This window comes from Vipera berus, assembly GCF_964194415.1.
Source record: "Vipera berus genome assembly, chromosome: 2".
Taxonomy (NCBI): Eukaryota; Metazoa; Chordata; class Lepidosauria; order Squamata; family Viperidae; genus Vipera; species Vipera berus.
The window spans coordinates 174616186-174637365 of NC_138203.1; the positions used below are offsets into that span (position 1 = coordinate 174616186).

General features: G+C 39.6%; 2 protein-coding genes across 2 annotated transcripts; one reads left to right on the forward strand and one right to left on the reverse strand.

Moving 5' to 3' along the window:
- Nucleotides 1-4723: 4723 nt before the first annotated feature.
- SCO1 (synthesis of cytochrome C oxidase 1) lies at nucleotides 4724-12912 on the reverse strand. The gene is made up of 6 exons (XM_081316485.1): nucleotides 12708-12912; nucleotides 12119-12209; nucleotides 11077-11274; nucleotides 7457-7549; nucleotides 7204-7319; nucleotides 4724-5563 (listed from the first exon to the last, which is right to left on the reverse strand). The coding sequence occupies exons 1-6, from the start codon at nucleotides 12858-12860 to the stop codon at nucleotides 5432-5434; spliced, it is 783 nt and encodes a 260-aa protein (XP_081172611.1). The 5' UTR covers nucleotides 12861-12912; the 3' UTR covers nucleotides 4724-5431.
- Nucleotides 12913-13804: 892 nt separating this feature from the next.
- Nucleotides 13805-20751, forward strand: ADPRM (ADP-ribose/CDP-alcohol diphosphatase, manganese dependent). The gene is made up of 4 exons (XM_081315610.1): nucleotides 13805-14012; nucleotides 15670-16301; nucleotides 17062-17178; nucleotides 19843-20751. Exons 2-4 carry the CDS (start codon nucleotides 15695-15697, stop codon nucleotides 20154-20156), a joined length of 1038 nt encoding a protein of 345 aa, XP_081171736.1. The 5' UTR covers nucleotides 13805-14012; nucleotides 15670-15694; the 3' UTR covers nucleotides 20157-20751.
- The last annotated feature ends 429 nt before the right edge of the window (nucleotides 20752-21180 follow it).

The following is a 21180-nucleotide window of genomic DNA, read 5'->3' on the forward strand; positions in this document are numbered from 1 at the left end:
GATAGTTATACAGTTATCAAAAGTTATCAAAGGGGCGCAATGGCTCAGTGGAAGGGGGCACAATGGTCAAGTGGTTAAGATGGTGGGATTGCCAGCTGGAAAGCCGACAGCCTGGGTTACTGAGACCAAAGCGCTACACGCTGAGGGTGAGCTCCCATTACTTGCCCCAGCTCCTGCCAACCTAGCAGTTCAAAAGTCTGCAAATGCAAGTAGATAAATACAGTAGGTACTGCTTCAGTGGGAAGGTTACTGCATTCCATATTTTCATGCTGGCCACATGATGATGGAAGTGCCTCTCAGACAACCCTGGCTCCCTCAGCTGAAAATCAGAGATGAGCACCACCCTCCCGACTGGGCAAGGGAAACCTTTAAACCTTATTGAAAATTAACCTATGATAACTAGAAATATTGTAGGTAGTGTTTTACAAGCAGGAAAATCCCCTGTAGCAGGTGTGAATGCACTAGGCTGACCTAGCAGCCACAGTGACAGAGTGCCCACAATATTGAGAAATGCTGGGGGGGGGTTTTCTCCTCCTTTCTGGTTTTCCTTCGATTTCATCTACACATGATGATCTTTTCTCTCACCTTATAATACACAAATAAGGCCTTGAGTCTTCTATTCATATATATACACTGTGCTGAACATGGACCACACGCATCATCATAGGCCAATGGCTACAGATGAAATTTTAGTTCCCATTCATTTTTGAAAAAATAAAAATCTTTATTCTCACAGAGATCTGTTGCTGGAAAATCAAGGAATCATTATGAGTCAGCAATGCAGTAAGTTTTAACATTAATTAGAAGGAACATTGATCGAGGATTTGCCAAGCAATGAAAGCCCTGCAACCGCATTAGGAAAAGAAAGATTCTTCCACTTTTTTATGCAGAGTATTAATTTTAGTCTCATTTCTAGATTTGCAACAGCTCTATTTTAAAAAAAACAAAAATCCCTGAACCTAGGTTAAGCATTTTATCTGTATAACATTCCATGCATCATATCCTTCACCCTCCCCCCAAGCCCCCCCGCTCCAAACCAATTGGCAAGTTTTCATAATTCTCAATGGTTTTGGGTGTCCTCTTCTGACTGAGCAAGGTATGACTTGGGCAGGCAGATGAAGAGTAACGAAAGGCTCTGTCTCCTTCCCACCGACTTTGACTCCCCAGTTATTTACAGCACATTATGGAAAGTGGAAGGCGTGCCAAGAAGGAATTTGTTTTTCCCCTTGGAATGCTGCAGTTGTCCCTTGGTGAAAGGAGATCCCCAAAGGCCTGAGCCAAGAAAGTGCTGACAAAAGTGAAACTCAAAAGGGCAGAGAGCAAGAATAAGCTGGTTGGCTTAAGAAAAGCTCCAATCAAGTGCACACCCTCTAAAAGAAGCTATTCTTTATAAAGACAGATACACACCGGCAATGATGTGATCATGTGCAGGCTTTTAAACGCCAGCCCTACCATACTTCAAAATTATGATCACAAGAAGTGTGGCTGCCCCATTTTCCAAACACTCGGAAGCCCCAACACTTCCAGAGCAGGATTTTGAAAGAAGAATCTGTTTAAAATGCTTGACCAAGACACTAAGTTCCTTGTTTAGTTGGTAGGTAAGTGGAAGCAAGTTTAAAGGATGTCATATTCCATTTCCTTTCGGGGCTCCCCAGCTCAATGTCTGCTATTTAAGAGATGCTTTCAAAACACGTTTAACTCATATTCTGAGGATATATATTCTTGTGTAGATCAATTAGCCAATTGTTTTTCTTCTACCCTTCTTTCCACTTGGTAAGCTATGCTTTTACCTACCAAACCCCCTGTTGTTTCTGACACAATAATTTCCTCTTTATTTTCCTCATCCATATTTTGTTCCATGGTTCTCAATACCTTCATTTTGCTTGGGCTGTATCCTTTATGACTCAAGTCACTCCTTAACACTCATAATTTTGTTTCTGTGTCATTTAAATGTAGGTTCCATGCTTTCTTTTGCAATGTGTCAACTGGGTTTTTGGCTGCAATAACTTTTTTTAAAAAAAATATCTGTAGTTCAAATGCTCCATCAATCATGTCATTTACTGGTTGTCCTTGACCTAAAGCCACAATTGGGACTGGAACTTCTGTCACTAAACAATGAGATTAAGTGAGCCATGCCCAATTTAACAACCTTGTTTGCCATGGCCGCTAAGCAAATCTGGATTCCCCCTTTGACTTTGCTTGTTGGAATCCCCCTGTGAAGGTTGTAAATGGTGATTGTGTGATCCCAGGCACTACATTAATGCTGGTTGCCAAGGACCTAAATTTTGGGTCATGTGACCATGGGGACACTATGAGAGTTATACATGTGAGGGCCAGTTGCAGGTTATTTTTTTCCAGTGTCAGCAAAGCTTCGAATGGTCGCTAAATGAATGAGCATAAGTCAATAGGTCAAGGACTACCAATAAGATAAGACTATATTTCTTCATAATTAGCAGTATCAGCATTTGGTATCTTCGTACCATAAACCTATATTTTTTTCAACATTGGCTAAGGGTATTTTGTGTGTGTGTGTGTGTGTGTGTATTTGAGGAACTCAAGAGTGTACTGTTCAGCAGCTTCAATTTCTTATTCAAATTATCACCCAGTCTAATGACTGGACTGCCTCTGAATAATAGAACTTCAAAGTGCCCTGACGATTGTGAGCTGGTTACTCAGAATATATTGTAGAGAAGGGGTGTCAAACTCACCATGTCACGTGACGTGTTGCGACTTTTTCCCCATTGCTGGAGCTGGGCTGGGCGTGGTTTTGGCATGATGCACCCGGCCTGCAGTTTGACACCCCTGTTGTAGAGTAAGGAACATAACCTTGGCAGAGACATGCAGGAATTATTACCTAGGCAAAAGGGGCTGAAGTATTTTTTTAAAATCCAGAACAAGGAGATAACATTTGGGAACACCTCAGGCAGATGCCTCCCGAATTCACAGAAGGAAGAGGTACAGTGCAATCAGACTTGCAAGATTCTGTTATTATAGTCACTGCGATAAAAGAAGCATTAGTCTTCCTGTGACATTTCCTGGCCTGGTCTACGTACCGGGGAAATATATACATCATATTGTTGCATGATTTTTTTCCCCTAGCATTTTCCCACAAGTGCAGGGTCCACATTTTTCAAATCAACTGAGTATTGATCCATCGGTTGCAACAGGAATTGATCGACTTGTCGCTCAAGCCTGACATCACAGCCCAAAGCCATCCATCCCGCTTTCATGCCTAATGCAGTATGAGAAATCCTGGTATCTAGTCTGGTCTCTTAATACTAGACCAAACTGGCTCTCTCATATTGTTACATCAAAACCCTGGTGAAAATATAGATACAACCAAATTTCAGTTAATTTTGCTTCTACTCGAGCCTCATATATCAGGATAAAAAAATAAAAACATTTAGTATGCATTGTTTTATTTTAGACCAGGGCCGCAGCCTGGTACTGGACTGTGGCCCATTTGGAACTGGGCTGCGCAGGCGGGCGGGCGGGCATGCACAGCTCCATTTGTGCAAGCGATGGGTGATCACAGCTCAATTTTTGGCATAAATGTGTGCGTCCCACTGCTTGTGCAGAACCATTCCCTCTCCCCCTTGCTGACTCCTTGATATCTGATTTTTTAACTAACTCTTGATCCTTCTCACTCCCACATTCACACAGAGCAGAGAGAAGAGCCTTCTATGCATGGAACAATCCTTAACAGCTGAGAATGAAGTTTAAATTCTATCAAAGTCCCCAAAGCACTTGGTGCAAGCTGACCCAAGGAAATTCTTGATGGACACTTAGATTAAAGGAGACTGTCATTTCCCCTTCCCCCCCATCTGGCTTCACAGAAGATATTTCAGTTCTAGGAGAATCTTCTTACATGAAAACGTCTGTCTGAAGAAAAGTAAACCTAGCAGGGTACTTTCCCAAGAAATGACTTTTCAGATATAAGCTGCTCAAAACAGAAAAATCAATGAACATTTTAATTCTCAGTCTAAATGAGGTGATAAAGGGCAACTATTTTATCTAGTCAAATACACATACGTTTATCTGCTAGTCATAGGTCAGTGATGACGAACCTTTTAGAGACCAAGTGCCCAAACTGCAAACCAAAACCCACTTATTTATTGCTGGGTGCCAGGTGGGCGTGGCCCACTGGGTGGGTGTGGCGGTCATGGAAGATTGGGTGGGTGTGGCCAAGGTGGATGCAGTCACCTCAATGTTGCCCGTGGGGAGGGACACCTGTGGGGGGTGGGCAGGGTTGGGGGAGATCCAGTGGGTCTCTGGTAGGTGTGGCGGTAGGCAGAAGGCTCGTCCTGCAGGGTGAGGTGAGGCAGGGTGGGGATGTCATTGCCATGGGGCAAGGCAAGGGCTGGGGCGGCTGCTGCCTGACACCATCGGCCCTCGCACACAGAAGCCAGCGAGTGCATGGGGGCTGATGGTGTCCGTCAGTAGCCACAGCCTGGCAGCCCCTCAACCGGCGCAATCTGGGGCTCCACAATCCATCACCAGCAGTTCAAAGAAGCCACCTCCGATGGATGGTCAGCCGACAGCTGAGAAGGCGATGCAGTGGGTCGTGCCTGGGAAAAGGAGAACATGCGAGGTCAGGAAGGATGGGGTGTGGGGGAGGGAAACTAGCCATGTTGGGATGCATCCGGCCAGGTGGGACCTCGGCTAGTTAGTAGACGGCTGGTTGAAGAGGGACAGTTGCCACCTCCAAGGCATGGCACGGGTGCCCACAGAGAGGGCTCTGAGTGCCACGTCTGGCACCCATGCCATAGGTTCGCCACCGTTATAGATTCTGTTTTAAACCTTATCTCCTTAAAGATTTTAAGATGAGAACACATGTTTTAATTTTCTTTCACTTTATTTCACCATCTGTGCACACTTGGTTTTAGAGTGAAGCTTCCCATCCTACCATGTTGCCTAATAGCAGCCATATTGTAAACTGATTATTTAAAAAAAGCAAAAAGTGATACTCTAAATCTCTCTGGAAATGTTCACTGAGAAAGGACCAGAAGCTCCACTTCCTAGGAGGAATGCATCAAACTTGAGAGAAGACAAATCCCAATGTTATCTTCAATCCAGGTCAGTTCAGTAGGCGTCTCTTCAGCATGTCAAGAACAAGAACTTCTAATGAAGAGAGCATTGTAATGTATGTTTGGTGGTAAAACTGCATCAACACCAAAGGCTTTTAATAAGCCACTGTATGGCTAAGGCATATCCAGAGAATAATATCTGGAAAAATATTATTGGCGAAAGACATCCAGCTTCTCTTCAGAATTGAGTCTTAGTCTGTAGGTATAGGTTTAGTAAATTCAACTGCACGAAGACGACGCCACAGCAGACCACCTGTGTATTTCCTCCAATTAATGTGACGCAAAATGCATCACAATCAATGCATTTTAGACATGCTTGCCTGACAGTCAGAAATCTAAGTCCTTTATTCTTTCTTGTATTGTTTCATGTGCTTTAGGATGTTGGCGGCAATTTCAATGTTACTCTTATTTTGGCCAAAATAATCAACAAATTTCCCATCAGGCCCAATAAGGTACATTATGATAGTGTGATCCACCTGCAAAAAACACACACAAAATAGGAGATGGAACATAAGACTGAAATTCTGAGACTAGATAATTCTACTAAGCACTAAATTGTCTCTGTGACTGAACTATTATCTAATTCTTGATTTCTAATAAAGGCTTTAATAGGCAAGTAAGTACCAAAAAAAGATATTTCTTCAGCAGTAAATGTGAGAATACTTTTTTTTTAAAAGCAGAGCCCCATACATCTGATAAGACTACAAAAGCAGCCAAACCCTACATAAGAATTGTGTGTGTGTGTGGGGGGGGGAAGCTTTATTAAGCTACTGTGTTTGGTGAAAAGTAATCTACCCTGGAACCAAGCTTTCCCCATTACCAAAAAATTAAGTAAAAATATCCTTGATTATGAGGGGGAAAAAATCAACTTTTGTAAGGCACAAGAACAGTACTGAATTTCTTGGGGCAGGTAAATAGCAGCAGCAAGAAGCCTCTTCAGACAGACAAACATATAAAATACGAATTGAAAATACCACTTTCTCATGAGCAAACTACTCATTTTGGAAGAACCAAAGTGAGTATTAGAGCCTTGACATATATATACTTTAAAGTATGTGTAGGAATATCTAGGCTAATAAAAACCTCTACTTCAAACAACAAAGACTGAAGATATTCTACTTGCTTTTTAGGGCCATTGTCATGTATTATTTGGCGCCCTCTCCTGTCTATTTTCTGGTGCTGATACTTGCCCATTTTTATCTTCCCTTAGGACACGAGCGTCAAACTTGCCACATCACGTGATGCGACGTATCGCAACTCTTTTTGCATTGCCGGCAATGGGGTGGGCGCGGCTTCAGTATGATGAAACCGGCCTGCGGGCCAGCAGTTTGACACCCCTGCCTTAGGAGAAGGCAACCCCATCTGGCCTTGTCCAAGCTCAAAAGCTAAGCACCACTGGGCCTGCTGATCAGTTGGATGGGAAACCACCAGTCCAGGTTGGACTGGAAAGTTGCTTTCTTTTGCAATCCTCCTCTATAATACACTAGAAAACATGTTCAAAAAAATTATTGCCAAAAAAAGGCAAAAACATGTCCAGGCAATTACCAGGAGCCAAGACTAGAAGGCACACACAAGCCTGAACTGACTTTTTCAAATCCCAACATGACCTTATTAAAAATTACTATGTATATTGAAACCAACCTCAGTATCAAAGAACAATGTTTTCAGTTTTACTGTTGACAAGGTCTTTTTCAATTTAACTTTTCTTGCTCGTGTTTAAAATAAGAAAATTCCAACCAATGTTTTTCAACACAAAGGAAGATCGCCAAACTGCAGCTCCCCATCAAACAGAAAAGTCACTTGGCCAAATGCTATTTACTCACAAAGACTTTTGTTTGGAACAAAGTGCATAGTCAGCTTGCATGTTTTCTATGATAATTGCCTTTTACGGTTCTGACATTTCCATTTAGATCTGTTTTGCCAAATTCATTCAGAAAAGAAGCTCAGTTGTAGGCCAAACATTCTGAGCCCCCTCCCAATGTTTTCCAATTTGTATTCTTCTAGGGCTGTTTTACTCACTGCTCATTCACATTTTGTTGATTCAATGACCCATAAAACCTCTCTGACACTAAAACCTTTATCCATTGATGGGAGAACACATAGAAAGCGTACTCACTATGTAGTCATTATCCTCATCTCTGGGACCAGGGCTGTAGTAGACACGATAGGCTCGAGCCACTTGATCAATCTGGTCTTTCGTACCGGTCAAACCAATCAACTTTGGTGAAAATTCTTGAAACAAAAATAAAACTATCAAGATCTGATGCATTAAAAAATGAGAGCCCAATTTATAAAAAGTGAAGCTGGACTGAATTGCAAGTTAAAATGGAGTCAGTACAGTGTCCAATAGAAAGAAAGGCCGTGATTACCTTTGACATATTTGGCAATGGCTTCTTCATTGTCCCTCTCTGGATCAATGGTGATGAAGAGTGGAGTGACATTAGGCAAAGATGTGATTCTATCTGTCATCATAAAAGATAATATTTAATCCCCAAGTAATCAGCCTAAAGACTTATGTTCAAATTTGCAGGCCCCCTAGATTAAGTCTCTTGATCACCTTAAATACAAACCTATACTTCTACTCCATCTGTTCAAGCCTATACATAGACAACTTCCTCAGGGTGGTGATATAAACTTTTTATGTGTTTTGGTCCATTTTGGGCAAGTTTTAAGAGATGAGCTGAATTCAGAGTTAAGGTTTAGCTTCCCTGAATTCTCAGCTAAAATCTTGGATAAGGGATAGAATGAGGATGAGTTTTTAGATATTGGTAGTCTCAAATCCACTATACTCTTTGGACTGAATGCTGACAAACTGACTAGATAATATATTATTATAGACTGAAGTTAAGGTTAGAGTGGTAAGGCCACACTTGGAATACCGCATCCAATTTTGGTCACCATGATGTAAAAAAGATGTTGAGACTCTAGAAAGAGTACAGAGAAGAGCAACAAAGATGACTAGGGGACTGGAGACTAAAACACATAAGGAATGGCTGCTGGAATTGGGTATGTCTAGTTTAATGAAGAGAAGGACGAGGGAGTCAAACTATTCTCCAAAGCGCCCAAAGGCAGGACAAGAAGCAACGGATGGAAACTAGTCAAGGAGAGAAGCAACCTAGAACCAAGGAGAAACTTCCTGACAGTTAGAACAATTAACCAGTGGAACAACCTGCCTCCAGAAGCTGTGAATGCTCCAACACTGGAAGATTTTAAGAAGAGACTGGACAGCCATTTGTCTGAAATGGTATAGGGTTTCCTGCCTGAGCAGGGGGTTGGACTAGATGACCTCCAAGGTCCCTTCCAACTTTATTATTATTATTAAGCTTTCTTGAAATGTACAATAGTAGAATAAAAGGTAAAATCTGAATGAATTTATATGGTAGACTCAAATTTTGGTTGCAGTTAGGATCACGTTTTGTAGCAAATGTTTCATGAGTGATAAGGTGAGATTAACATTGAAATTCCTGGAAATCTATTCTAAAAATGTAAAATGAGAATGTATTGCTATAGAGCAAGCATGTCAAACCGCCGGCCCGTGGGCCGGATGCATCACAATGAAACTGTGCCCACCCCATTGCCGGGAATGGGGAAAAAGTTGCGATATGTCATGCGACGTCGCGAGTTTGACATGCTTGCTATAGACTCTTATTAGTCTTGATTTGATACTAAAGTTAGGTTGCAGGCCTAGGCTGAAGGAAAATATTTTATTTTACGTAATGTTAGCATTAAATTTAATCTTTTTTGAAATCAATCCTTTAAATGAAGGTGAGGATTAGAATCAAGGTGAATGTTTATGGTCAGTGGTGGTCTATGGTTTATATTACTATTGGGATCATCTTGTTGTAATAAAAGAAGATGTCACTATTACCATGAAGCTAGTGTTAGGATTCATTTATTTTATTTATTTTATTTTTTATTTTATTACATTTATATCCCGCTCTTCTCCGAAGACTCAGGGCAGCTTACAAGCTTAGCAGTAGCCTTCATTCTATGTATATGCCTGCTTGTTAGGGCTTTCACACACACCCCAAGCGGCATTATTACAAAGTCAGCTTATTGCCCCCAACAATCTGGGTCCTCATTTTACCTACCTCGGAAGGATGGAAGGCATCTATGCTAAACCCAGTATGATGATGAGTATGAGTTCTTAATGTTAATACTAATATATTATTTATCAAGTTTATTACCAAACTGGGAACTACTACTGTGTTACTCTTAGTGGGAAATCTTTATGGTTAGGCTAAACATTACTATCAAGCTAGGACTCATTTGTTTATATTCCAAATGGTCTATAGTAAAAATAAGCATGATTATTAATATTATGCTGAATTCATAGTTACTCTTAGATTAATGTTAGGATTGAGTAGTGAGGCAAACTTTTGGTTAAATATTTTTTGGCATTAGAGTGAGATTAAAATAAGATTTCCTTGAATACTATTTTAAAATAGTGGGCATGTTAGGATCAGGGAAAATTCTTATGAATAATGGTAGTCTTAGGATCATATTACAATTAGGATTATATGGTTGAGCACTAGCTAGGGCAAATATATTTTTTAAAAAAATATTTCTTTCTTTTATGGACTCTGAGCAGCTTATGAGTTATTGAGTGAAATTAGGTTAAGCATCTTCGAAATTTACATGGAAAACTAGTGTAGTACTTTGAATTTCTGTGGTTAGTGAAAGTCTTTTTTTTCCTGTTTAATATTGAGCTTTTGGTAATTATTAGGGTTAAGCCTCTATTAAAGTCTAAGCAAAAACTAGCAGAAGGGTGAAAGCTCAGCTCAAATCGTTGGTGACCAAGGTTGGAAAAAACTGTGCAAGTGTGAATTTAATTCAATCCAACTGCAAAAAGGTGCTTTTGTAAGATGATTTTTACGGACAAATAAAACAGTACACCACTGAGCTCCTTTTAATGGTAAACATGACTTTTCCTTGCTCTTTCTTATGCAGAGATTTTCCTTTTTGAGTATGGGTACCAAGTCTTTGCTTTCCTATACTATACATTTCCCTTTCATCCATGTTTTATGTGTATTAATGGTTCAACTGTGGAGGTGGTTAGTGTATCAAGTTTCCGGGTGGGTAGCTAACGAGACTACTTTGGTGGCTCAACAGCGAGATACTGGTGAAGCGGGCACAGCAGCGCCTGCATTTTTTGTGTCGTATGAAAAGAGCACATCTTCCTTCCCCTGTCCTTACCACTTTCTATAGAAAGCATCCTGTCATATTATATTACTGTGTGATTTGGAAGTATTATTGGTTCAGACAGGAAGGCGGTTCAGAGAGTGGTGAGGATGGCAGATTATTGGAAGTTCACTTCCTTCTATCCAGGACATGGCATATAAGTGCTGCTTGACCAGGGTCTGCAGTATTTTCTGGGATGCTACACATCCTTTACATGACCGGTTTTCTTTGTTACCTTCATGGAGGTAGGCATCCGAAGCAGAACAACTAGATTCTGCAATAGCTTTGTACCATATAGTATCAACCTTGATAACTTTCAAGACTCTTTTTTCCGTTATGTATTCAAAATGGACTGTGACTGATATGTGTGTGTGTGTGTATGTATGTATGTAAGTATATGTTGTGTGTGTGTGTGTGTGTGTGTGTATTCATTCTTTTGAAAACGGGTGACAGAATTTCATTTTTAATGTGTAGTAGTCTGTACAGAGAAAAAATGTAAATAAAGGTTATCTTATCTTGTTGTATATAGCTGAGTTTTTAATGGTTGTAAAACTTTTCTACACAGATTCTTTCCTCCTTTACAATTACCTCCCTCCCATGTTCTATTCTCCACAAGCTCTCTGATAAGAGGGAATGGTTTTAAGAGGCCCAAATCATAATAAGGCAGTACAGAGTCACAGTTGTACTCTTAATCAAGAGAAGGACAACATGACTGCCTCACATGGAGAATCTTTCCAGTCACTCTGGGGTTGGGTGGTGCCAAAACCAAATCAAATTAAAAGTTTAGGTTTCAGCAGGATTTACTTACCAACTTCATCCACTGCTAGCATCATTTTCTCCAGTTCCTCTGGACAAATGTCAGGGCAATGTGTAAAACCAAAGTAGATTAAAACCCACTGGCCCAGATAATCACGATCTGATTTTGATTGTCCATGGTGATCAACAAGTGAGAAAGGGCCTCCTAACAAAGGCTTTCCAATGGATCGAATACTCTCTCTCTCCAATGCTGAAATTTGATCACAAAATTAGATTATCTGCCGGCAGCTTTGATGGAGGAAAATCTTAAAAGGATTCCAACAGAAATTCCTATACATACATTCTTAATTCTTCACCTTTTCCTATCCTGTCTGAGAGACAATTTCAAGTGTGGCTCTTCTTGGAACCTGTTTTGACTTTGTTTTTTATTCTTGTTTTACCTAGAAAATACTATCTATCCTGGGGGTAAAAATACAGAATTACAATGGCAAAGGCCAAAGGCAGTAGCAAGAAATAGTACAATGAAATATTTACAACTTGGGAAGAGATAACATGGAAGCTTCCAGAATCTTTCAAAATCTCTGCAGAAAATGATTTAAGATCACTTATATCCTATCTTCTTGTATTTAGATTCAGGGGCTTTAATTAAGATTGATCCTGATTGCATTTCAATAAATGCGAGTACATTTATTGCTTTAGTGATTTTTGAAGCAGCCATTTCAGTATCCCAATTTTATACCAAGCAGAGATTTATTGTTAGCATAACCTGAAAGAGGAAAAACTTTAATATTTACAATATCTACACATTGGGAAATCAATGAAGAGAAGGACAATAAGCAGACATGCTTGGGCATTTTTCACGATGGTAAGAATCAATTATCAAAAATGTGTTCCTTCATGTGCTTGAATCACAATTCCCAGAATTCCTAGCCAAGCCCAATACATCTGGGAATCATCAATTTAGGGGGGGAAAAATCAAACTACCCAATAGCCACTCTTGACTAGATATGCAATTCTTTGCACAACTCAATTTACATCTCTACAATAATAAACGATAATAAAAAAAGCAACAGAATGGTTGAAATAATACCCACCTGCTTCTTTCTCTTTCTTTAAGTATTTCAGTAATCCTAGCAACCCTCCTCCAATCACAGCCGTGACTGCTAAACTCTTCCACGTTACCGGCTACTGGGAAAGAAGAGAAAACGAAATGTTCATTAAATAAATACTTTCGCGTCAGGCCGAGCCCGTTTCATACGAGCGCTAATCGCGTGACTTCTCGTGGGCCATCCTAACTTTTTCCACGCGCTTTTCATTTTTCTCCCCTATCCCCGGCTGAACAGGTTTATTTTCTGCCTGTATGAGGACGATCGAGATTAAGCTCAAGATCGGGAAAGAAGATGGAGAGAGGTGCCTTTAAGTTCACCGATTAAAATCTCACGAACGGGACTCCGCACCTTTGAGCAAGTCCAACCTGAGAGAGAGGATTCGGCCAAGTGTCATTTTTCCAGCTTCGCAGAAAGGACAGAGCCGCGATCCCCACCGAAGCGCCCTCTTTGGCCCAAGAAGCTTGCGCGCAAAGGTGCCCAAAGAAAGGCATCTCGCCGGGGCCCAGCGATCCAGCGCTTGCAGCAGTTGCCCTCGGCTTCTCCCACCCTGACTTCTGCAGCCGGAATGCCTCACCCCAGGTTTCTTGAAGCCCTTTTGCCCTCCTTTGACCGGAGGTGTGGTGACCAGGGGCCGGACAAGACAACAGCGCGGGAAGCAATGCGGTCGAAACGCTGGACGCGTGCAAAGGGCGAGCGACACCAGGCGAACCCGCACCGCTCCCGCCATCCTTCCCTTCCCTTCCCGGCCTCACGAAGCAGCACGCCCAACTTGAATTTCCGGGAAAAGACCGGCGTCCTGCCATTGCATTGGCTTCAAGACTGTCACATGGCGTCTTGTACCCTCCGAGGACCGCAAGGGGTGCTTGTGTTTCCTTTTGGCTCCCTATGGCTTGCAGGAAGAAGCGGGCACCGTGGAAATTCAGCCCTTGTCAAAGTACTTTCTGCTCCTCGTTCGCCCGTCTCTCGAAATCGCAATAGACGGACTTCAGAAGAATGAAAGGAATTAAGGCGGCTTTGGAAAGGAGGGTTATTATCAGTCAAGGCTAATAATAATAATAATAATAATAATAATAATAATAATAATAATAATAATAATAATAATAATAATAATAATAATAATAATAATAATAATAATAATAATAATAATAATAATAATAACAACAACAACAACAACAACAACAACAACAACAACAACAACAACAACAACAACAGCAACATTATTTTTCTCTTAGTGGGATGGTAATCCTTTCTAACTTCTCTTGAATAGTAATACTGATAAGAAAGTTGGAGAAATCCCAACTTTTCGTTCTGTTTGACAACAAGTGAGTTACTAGGGAATTTTTCCAAGCATTTTCATATTGGGGAAAAGTCCGTCTTTTCAACTTAAAACAAGCGTGGTGAGGGGGGGGGGGAAACAACGACGACATCCATTGCCAACCTTTTCAATTAATTTCGGGTGGAAACAAATTAAGGCGAACCAAGCCTAGCTTCCAGACTTTCTCGATTTCCCACCCAATTTACCAATTACCCACTTCCGACCGGGGAGAGCAAGAGAGAGGAGATAACAGGATGGAAGAGGACCAGGAATGATCTCTTTGCAGCAGAGTGGGTAAGAGGCAAAGTGGTCTCGCAATGCAACGTACAGAGTTTACAGTTATAGCTCTATGGCGAAGGAAAGGAAATGATATCACTTCCGTCGGCATTTTTATTTCCTTTTTTTTTAACTGAAAAAAAACCAAAACCCCCAAACTTCAAGTTACGTGAGCGGGACTGATTGCTCGTTTCCAAAGTAACCATACTTAGGTTCAAATGCAAGACTAACAGAAACGTACGTGCGAGTGGCTAATTGGAAATCTTCAGATGTTCATTCTTGGAAAATGTAAGTAATTTGTAGCACTTTTGACCCAGAGGGCTTTCCTACTCTCTGTTGCAGAAAAGAACAGAAGAAAACGGAACAAAAGTTCCTTAGTTAACAGCACACGAAAGACTTCCCCAAACCTAGGCTTGGTATCTGTTGAAGAAACATTTAACCTGGTGTTTCCCAGGATTCTTACAATTGCCACAATCCCCAGTCGTCATGGCTATGTTTGTCTGGAGATGATGAAAACAATACATCTGTATATCTAAAGGTTTATTATCATAATGGTCACTCAGTCAGCCAGATGTTTGTACTGGATTCGGTATTTTTATCCACCTATTGCTCTGGTCTATCAAGGCCATGGGATAGGCAGATGTTGTCTATGGTACTATGTTGAAAGACATAACATGACAGTATGCAATCATATTAGCTACAAATTATTAGCTATCACAGGTTTTGATAATTAAGACTGCATACATGTGTGTTTACCTAGCAGTAGAATTATGCTCAATTGCTAGTGGTTCATGGACATGTCCATGCCATTTTCTTGGCAATAATACTTTGCTATTGCCTTCTTCCCCAATATAGTACTATACATTGCTTTTGGTTTCCAGCCTAACCTAAGGCTTTGATCTTTTCCTCCTAGTACTAATCTAGTTTTTTTAAAAAAATCAACTACAGATAATCTTCAGTTTATGACCATTGATTTAGTGACCATTCAAAATTACAATGACACTGAAAAAAACCAGTTTTGACTGGTCTTCACACTTATGACTATCACAACATCCGTGCGATCATGTGATCAAAATTTGGGCACTTTGCAACTGGCATGTACTTAGAACTGTTGCAGTGTCCCAGGGTCACAGGCTCACCATTTGTGACCTTCCTAGATTCCAACAAGCAAAATCAGTGGGGGAAGTCACATTTATTAATGACTGCATGATTCACTGAAATGACAGCAAAAGTATCGTAAAATCAGGCATGACTCACTAAACTACCTGTAGTTCTGCCACTTATTGGCCATGTAGTAGTAGTGACAGTATTGTGTTCTGAATAGGCATATGTAGACTTCTGCTGAATATGGTTTTCCCAGTCTAAACTACTGGGTTGACAGAATACGAATTGATAAGATTGCTAGCATTATTCTTTTCTTATGAAAATCTATGAGAAAAAGAACTGTAAATGAATGCAGTTTTATTTTGGGTCATTTCAAATATATTCTAGTACCTTCATGAAATACAGTTTACTGAAAAGACATCAGGTCCATCAAAAACTGTGAAGTATTCCTATAGACTTGCATGTTGCCTCACCAGATTTAAAAAGAGCCTTGGTGGAGCAGTGGGCTAATGCCTCCTTAAGTAACACCAGCTGCCTGCAATTAGTGCAGGTTCGCGTCCCACCAGGCTCAAGGTTGACTCAGCCTTCCATCCTTCCGAGGTAGGTCAAATGAGGACCCAGATTGTTGGGGGCAATTAAGCTGACTTTGTAATAATGCCGCTTGGGGTGTGTGTGTGAAAGCCCTAATAAGCAGGCATATACATAGAATGAAGGCTACTGCTAAGCTTGTAAGCCGCCCTGAGTCTTCGGAGAAGGGCGGGATATAAATGGAATTAAAATAAATAAAATAAATAAATAAACTATCCAAACAATTGATCTGTTCTTTTTTTCCTTCCATTAGTTTTCAGCAAGACCTTTTGGGCAATATGGATGAAGGAACCACAAGAACAACGTCTGAAGCGCTCTTCTCCTTTGGAATTGTAGCAGACATTCAGTATGCTGATATTGAGGATGGCTATGATTTCCTGGGATTTAATAGGAGATATTATAAACATAGCCTATGCTGTCTCCAGAAGGCAATTGAAGATTGGAATCGAACTGAGGTTCAGTTTGTAATACAGCTCGGGGACATTATTGACGGCTTCAATGCCCAACATAAGACATCAGAGAAAGCATTGCAACAAGTTATGAAGGAATTTAAGAAACTCAATGCACCAATCCATCACATATGGGGCAATCATGAATTGTATAATTTCAGCCGGAATTATCTTGTGGAATCTGAACTGAATACCAAGCACTTAGAAGACCAAAGTTTGTTTAATAACTTCATCAAAGAACAAAGCTCCACAGGAAAGCCAGCTACAGAGTTCTATTATGCTTACCAGTTTTCCCCAATGCCTAAATTTCGATTCATTCTTCTTGATGCATATGACTTAAGTATCCTGGGGAGGGAAACATCAACAAAAAAATATAAAGAATCTCTACAGCTGCTACAAGAGAAAAATCCCAATGAAAATCTGAATAGTCCACTAGGTATTATATTCTGATGACCATAATTGTTGCACATTTTGAGTCATGGTCTTGGAAAGAGCTGGTTTTGTGTGGATAAAAAAATGTGCTATTAACGAATATGAAGATATCTCCGTATATTCTGTTTTAGGGGACTGCTCATGTTAAGTCTGTCATACCAAAAATAAAAAAGTTTTATGATAATTTTAATACCAACCATTTGCTATAGGATCATAAATTGGCTTGTTTTCTTGGTGTTCCTTTAAAGTATGTGGCAAGGACATCACCCCATGGAATCCTCATTTCAGAATGGCAACTTTTTCACACAGAAAAGTTCTACAAAATTAAGCTAGGCAATAAAGTGTTAATGAGTTTATGTAATCTCCAAATTAGGAAAGGGAAGATAGAGCTATATTTACTAACTACAAACATCAATATGTTCTGTATAACTGCTGCGGTATTAATATTATGTTTCCAATTATTAAATTATTATTTTTATACAACTTGATTGAAATATCAAGAGACATTGACCTATTTCCTACCTCCAGGAAACCCAATTAAAGCAAACTTTTTAAAATCCTTTTCTTCATTTACTAGGCTTAGTTTGATCCTTTAAAGTCAGGGATACCCACCCTTTTAACACACATTTCTGAAATTGACCATTATTCGTAAAAAGTACATTTCAAACTAAAAAATATAGCTTACGTGTTTGGGGTATTGGTACATGACCGTAATAAAGATTGTTGTTGTTATATAGCTTCCCACCAATTTACTCTTTTTACAGGGCTTGCTGAATGCAATTTTGTACAGTTCAATGGTGGATTCAGTCAAGACCAGCTAGACTGGGTTGATAAAGTTCTTACCTATGCTGATGAGAATCAAGAAAGAGTTGTGATTGCAGGTATGGCTGTATTTTTAATAATTAGTAGTATTGGGGATGGAATGAAATATTTTAATATTTGTGGTTTTACCATTCTGACTAGGGTAAACTCTGCTGGTTTGGAGTGTTTTGCTGCCTGAACTGAATTGTATATGTTTTGAATACTTCGGGGAAGGAAAGGAGGTGGGAAAATCAAGTGGGATACACTTTGCTGGGACATCAGCAACAGTTATAGTTAAAGGGACAAAGAAAACATACTGTAAGAATTAGGGGCAGGCTTGCTATGTTATGTATCACTTCCCACCTCTCCCTGGGACATGCACAGTAGAGAGGAAGTAATAGATATTTATTTATTTAGCAAATTTATTTGCCACTCATCTTGTATCCAACAACTCTGGCTTATAGCATAAAAATAAAAGCAGAAAAAACATTAAAATCAACATTCATAGCACATAACAGATAAAATCATTAACAATTATCTCGTGACAATGTTCTTACCTGCACTTCCTGAATTTTGGGTTGCTGATCTGAAACTGTGACACAGACCTAAACATGTACAGTGAGGGGAAAAAAAATTATTTGATTCCCTGATGATTTTGTATGTTTGCCCAGTGACAAAGAAATGATCAGTCTATAATTTTAATGGTAGGTTTATTTTAACAGTGAGAGACAGAATAACAACAACAAAAAATCCAGAAAAATGTATTTCAAAAAAGTTATAAATTGATTTGCATTGTTATGAGTTAAATAAGTATTTGACCCCTTCACAAAACATGACTTAGTACTTGGTGGCAAAACCCTTGTTGGCAATCACAGAGGTCAGATGTTTCTGGTAGTTGGCCACCAGGTTTGCACACATCTCAGGAGGGATTTTGTCCCACTCCTCTTTACAGATCCTCTCCAAGTCATTAAGGTTTCGAGGCTGGCATTTGACAGCTTGAATCTTCAGCTCCCTCCACAGATTTTCTATGGGATTAAGGTATGGAGACTGGTTAGGTCACTCCAGGATCTTAATGTGCTTCTTGAGACCCTCCTTTGTTGCCTTGGCCATGTGTTTTGGGTCATTGTCATACTGGAATACCCATCCACGACCCATTTTCAATGTCCTAGCTGAGGGAAGAAGGTTCTTACCCAAGATTTGATGGTACATGGCCCTGTCCATCATCCCTTTGATGCAGTGAAGTTGTCCTGTCCCCTTAGCAGAAAAACCTCCCCAAAGTATAATGTTTCCACCTCCATGTTTGACAGTGGGGATGGTGTTCTTGGGGTCATAGGCAGCATTCCTCCTCCTCCAAACATGGCAAGTTGATGCCAAAGAGCTTGATTTTGGTCTCATCTGACCACAACACTTTCACCCAGTTCTCCTCTGAATAATTTAGATGTTCATTGGCAAACTAAAGACAGGGCTGTACATGTGCTTTCTTGAGCAGGGGGACCTTACAGGCGCTGCAGGATCTCAGTCCTCCATGGCATAGTGTGTTAACAATTGTTTTCTTGGTACTATAGTCCCAGCTGCCTTGAGATCATTGACAAGATCCTCCCATGTAGTTCTGGCCTGATTCCTCACCGCTCTCATGATCATTGAAACTCCACAAGGTGAGATCTTGCATGGAGCCCCAGACCAAGGGAGTCTGAGAGTTATTTTGTTTCTTCCATTTGCGAATAATCGCACCAACTGTTGTCACCTTCTCACAAAGCTGCTTGGTGATAGTCTTGTAGCCCATTCCAGCCTTGTAAAGGTTTACAATCTTGTCCCTGACATCCTTGGACAGCACTTTGGTCTTGGCCATGGTGCAGTTTGGAATCTGATTGATTGCTTCTGTAGACAGGTGTCTTATACAGGTAGAAAGCTGAGATTAGAGCACTGCCTTTAAGAGAGTGCTCCTAATCTCAGCTGATTACCTTATAGCCAGAAAGCTTACCGATTGATAGGGGATCAAATACTTATTTCACTCATTAAAATGCAAATCAGTTCATAACTTTTTTGAAATGTCACCTATCATTAAAATTATAGACTGATCTTTTTTTTCATGGGCAAACATAAAAAATCAGCAGAGGATCAAATAATTTTTCCCCTCATTGTAATTTGAGGTTTGTTTTGAGTTAAAACAATAATTTTTCACTTCCATCCATATTACTAGTTCTGAGAAATTCTTTATTGAACCTAATTTATAATGTACTAAGACACGTAATAAAAGACTGTGACCCAAGAGAGAATGATTGCATCTTGCAATCTAAGCTTTCCCCAAAATGGGGGGGCAGGGGGGTGTGAGTTGGAAAAAGGACCTAATTACTTCTATTTTTCCAATTCTGCTTCTTCTGAGCATTGTAATGATTAGAAATTTAAATTGATATTTATAATGTAAATAGTAAAAATATGCCTATTCCTGCATTTACATGACTATCAGATTTTTAAAGAAGAGTTCTGAATATTCTCAGGGCAAGTGTTTCACTCTTGGGATTTCAATACACCTACACTGAATTCTGTTCCTCTTCTAGAATTCTATAAGCTTTTGAGTATTATTCCCATATTACAAATTAGAAGGCAGTGTAAGATTTGACGACTTTCAAGTTTACATAAGGCTATCCAGTTTTAGTCAGGTGTTGTGGAAGGTTACTTGTAGATTTTCATGTGCAGACAAAATGATGGTATTTATTTTGAGTGTATCTCTTCTTGTGTTGCAGGACACATACCCATCAACCCGTACTGTACAAGCAGTATTTGCCTTGCTTGGAATTATAAAGCTGCCCTTGCTGTCATTTATTCACATCACTCAGTAGTATGTTTTCTTGCAGGCCATCTTCATTATGGTGGTTACTGTTTAGATTCTCACGGAGTCCATCACCTGACCCTTGAAGGGATTATAGAAACTCCTCCAGAAAGCAATGCTTTTGGAACTATATATGTTTATAATGACAGACTGGTGTTAAAGGGAAATGGAAGAGTTCCAGATAGGGAGATGCATTACAAAGATCATCCACCCAATCCTTTATTTTAAATACAATTGTGTTGGTGTGAGTTAGAAACTGTTATTGTTCCAACTGTTTTTAATTTTCAGTAGTAAATGGTGAATAAAGCTATGAAAGACATTGTGTATTTTCTTTAAACAACAACAGGTCCTGGCAAATTGAATTTATCTTATAGTATGTTGTATAGTATGTTGTTATTTGCCAAAAGTTTACTCTCATATGATTCCTCTTTGGAGAATTACACTTTCAACTTTAAGTCTGACATGGATATTGAATGGAAGCTCTACTTGCTGAGATGAAGACTGAAAAAATAATACATTGGATTGACATCTGTAATCTTGGAATAAAATAACATTGTTTAAAACACCCCCTACCATTATGCTTTTCTCTTTTGAACCCTTTGAAATGATACCACCACTTTCACTTAAGAATAAGTTCCTGACAGAGTTCTAGTCATAGTTTTTCCTCTGGACAGAATTCAGAATTCAATATTCAAACAATATTGAAGTATGAATATCAGAAATATTTTTCTTGCCAATGGAATGAGACAATATCAAACTTGCTATATACTCTGTTCAATTAAAAATGAGTTATAGAATTATCTACATCCAATTAGATGCAAGGATTTTTTAACCAAAACACAACTCTAATACTGTAATGGAAGTTCTTGCTATCCTACATCAATATTAGGATCACTATATCTGGGCTGCAAAAAGCTAGAGTACTGGACAGCAGAAAACAGTTTTTCTAGCTCTATTGCAATCTCATAGTTATCCAAATATGTGTAGTCCAGATATTGTAGCCCTCTATAAAACACTTAAACAGCTTTAAAACAGCATCTGTGAAGAATAATTTACAGAGAAATGACCCTAGCACTACACTGAATGCTTCTTCAAATTTTAATTTATAGCTTATTACATGGAATATAACATTGTTATAGAATAAGAATTGTATGTTAATTATCTGAATAGTGCAATGTATGTACAGAAGCATGGATGGAATTTCGGAGATACATCCTTATCAAATTAATATATTTATTTACATTTCATAAAT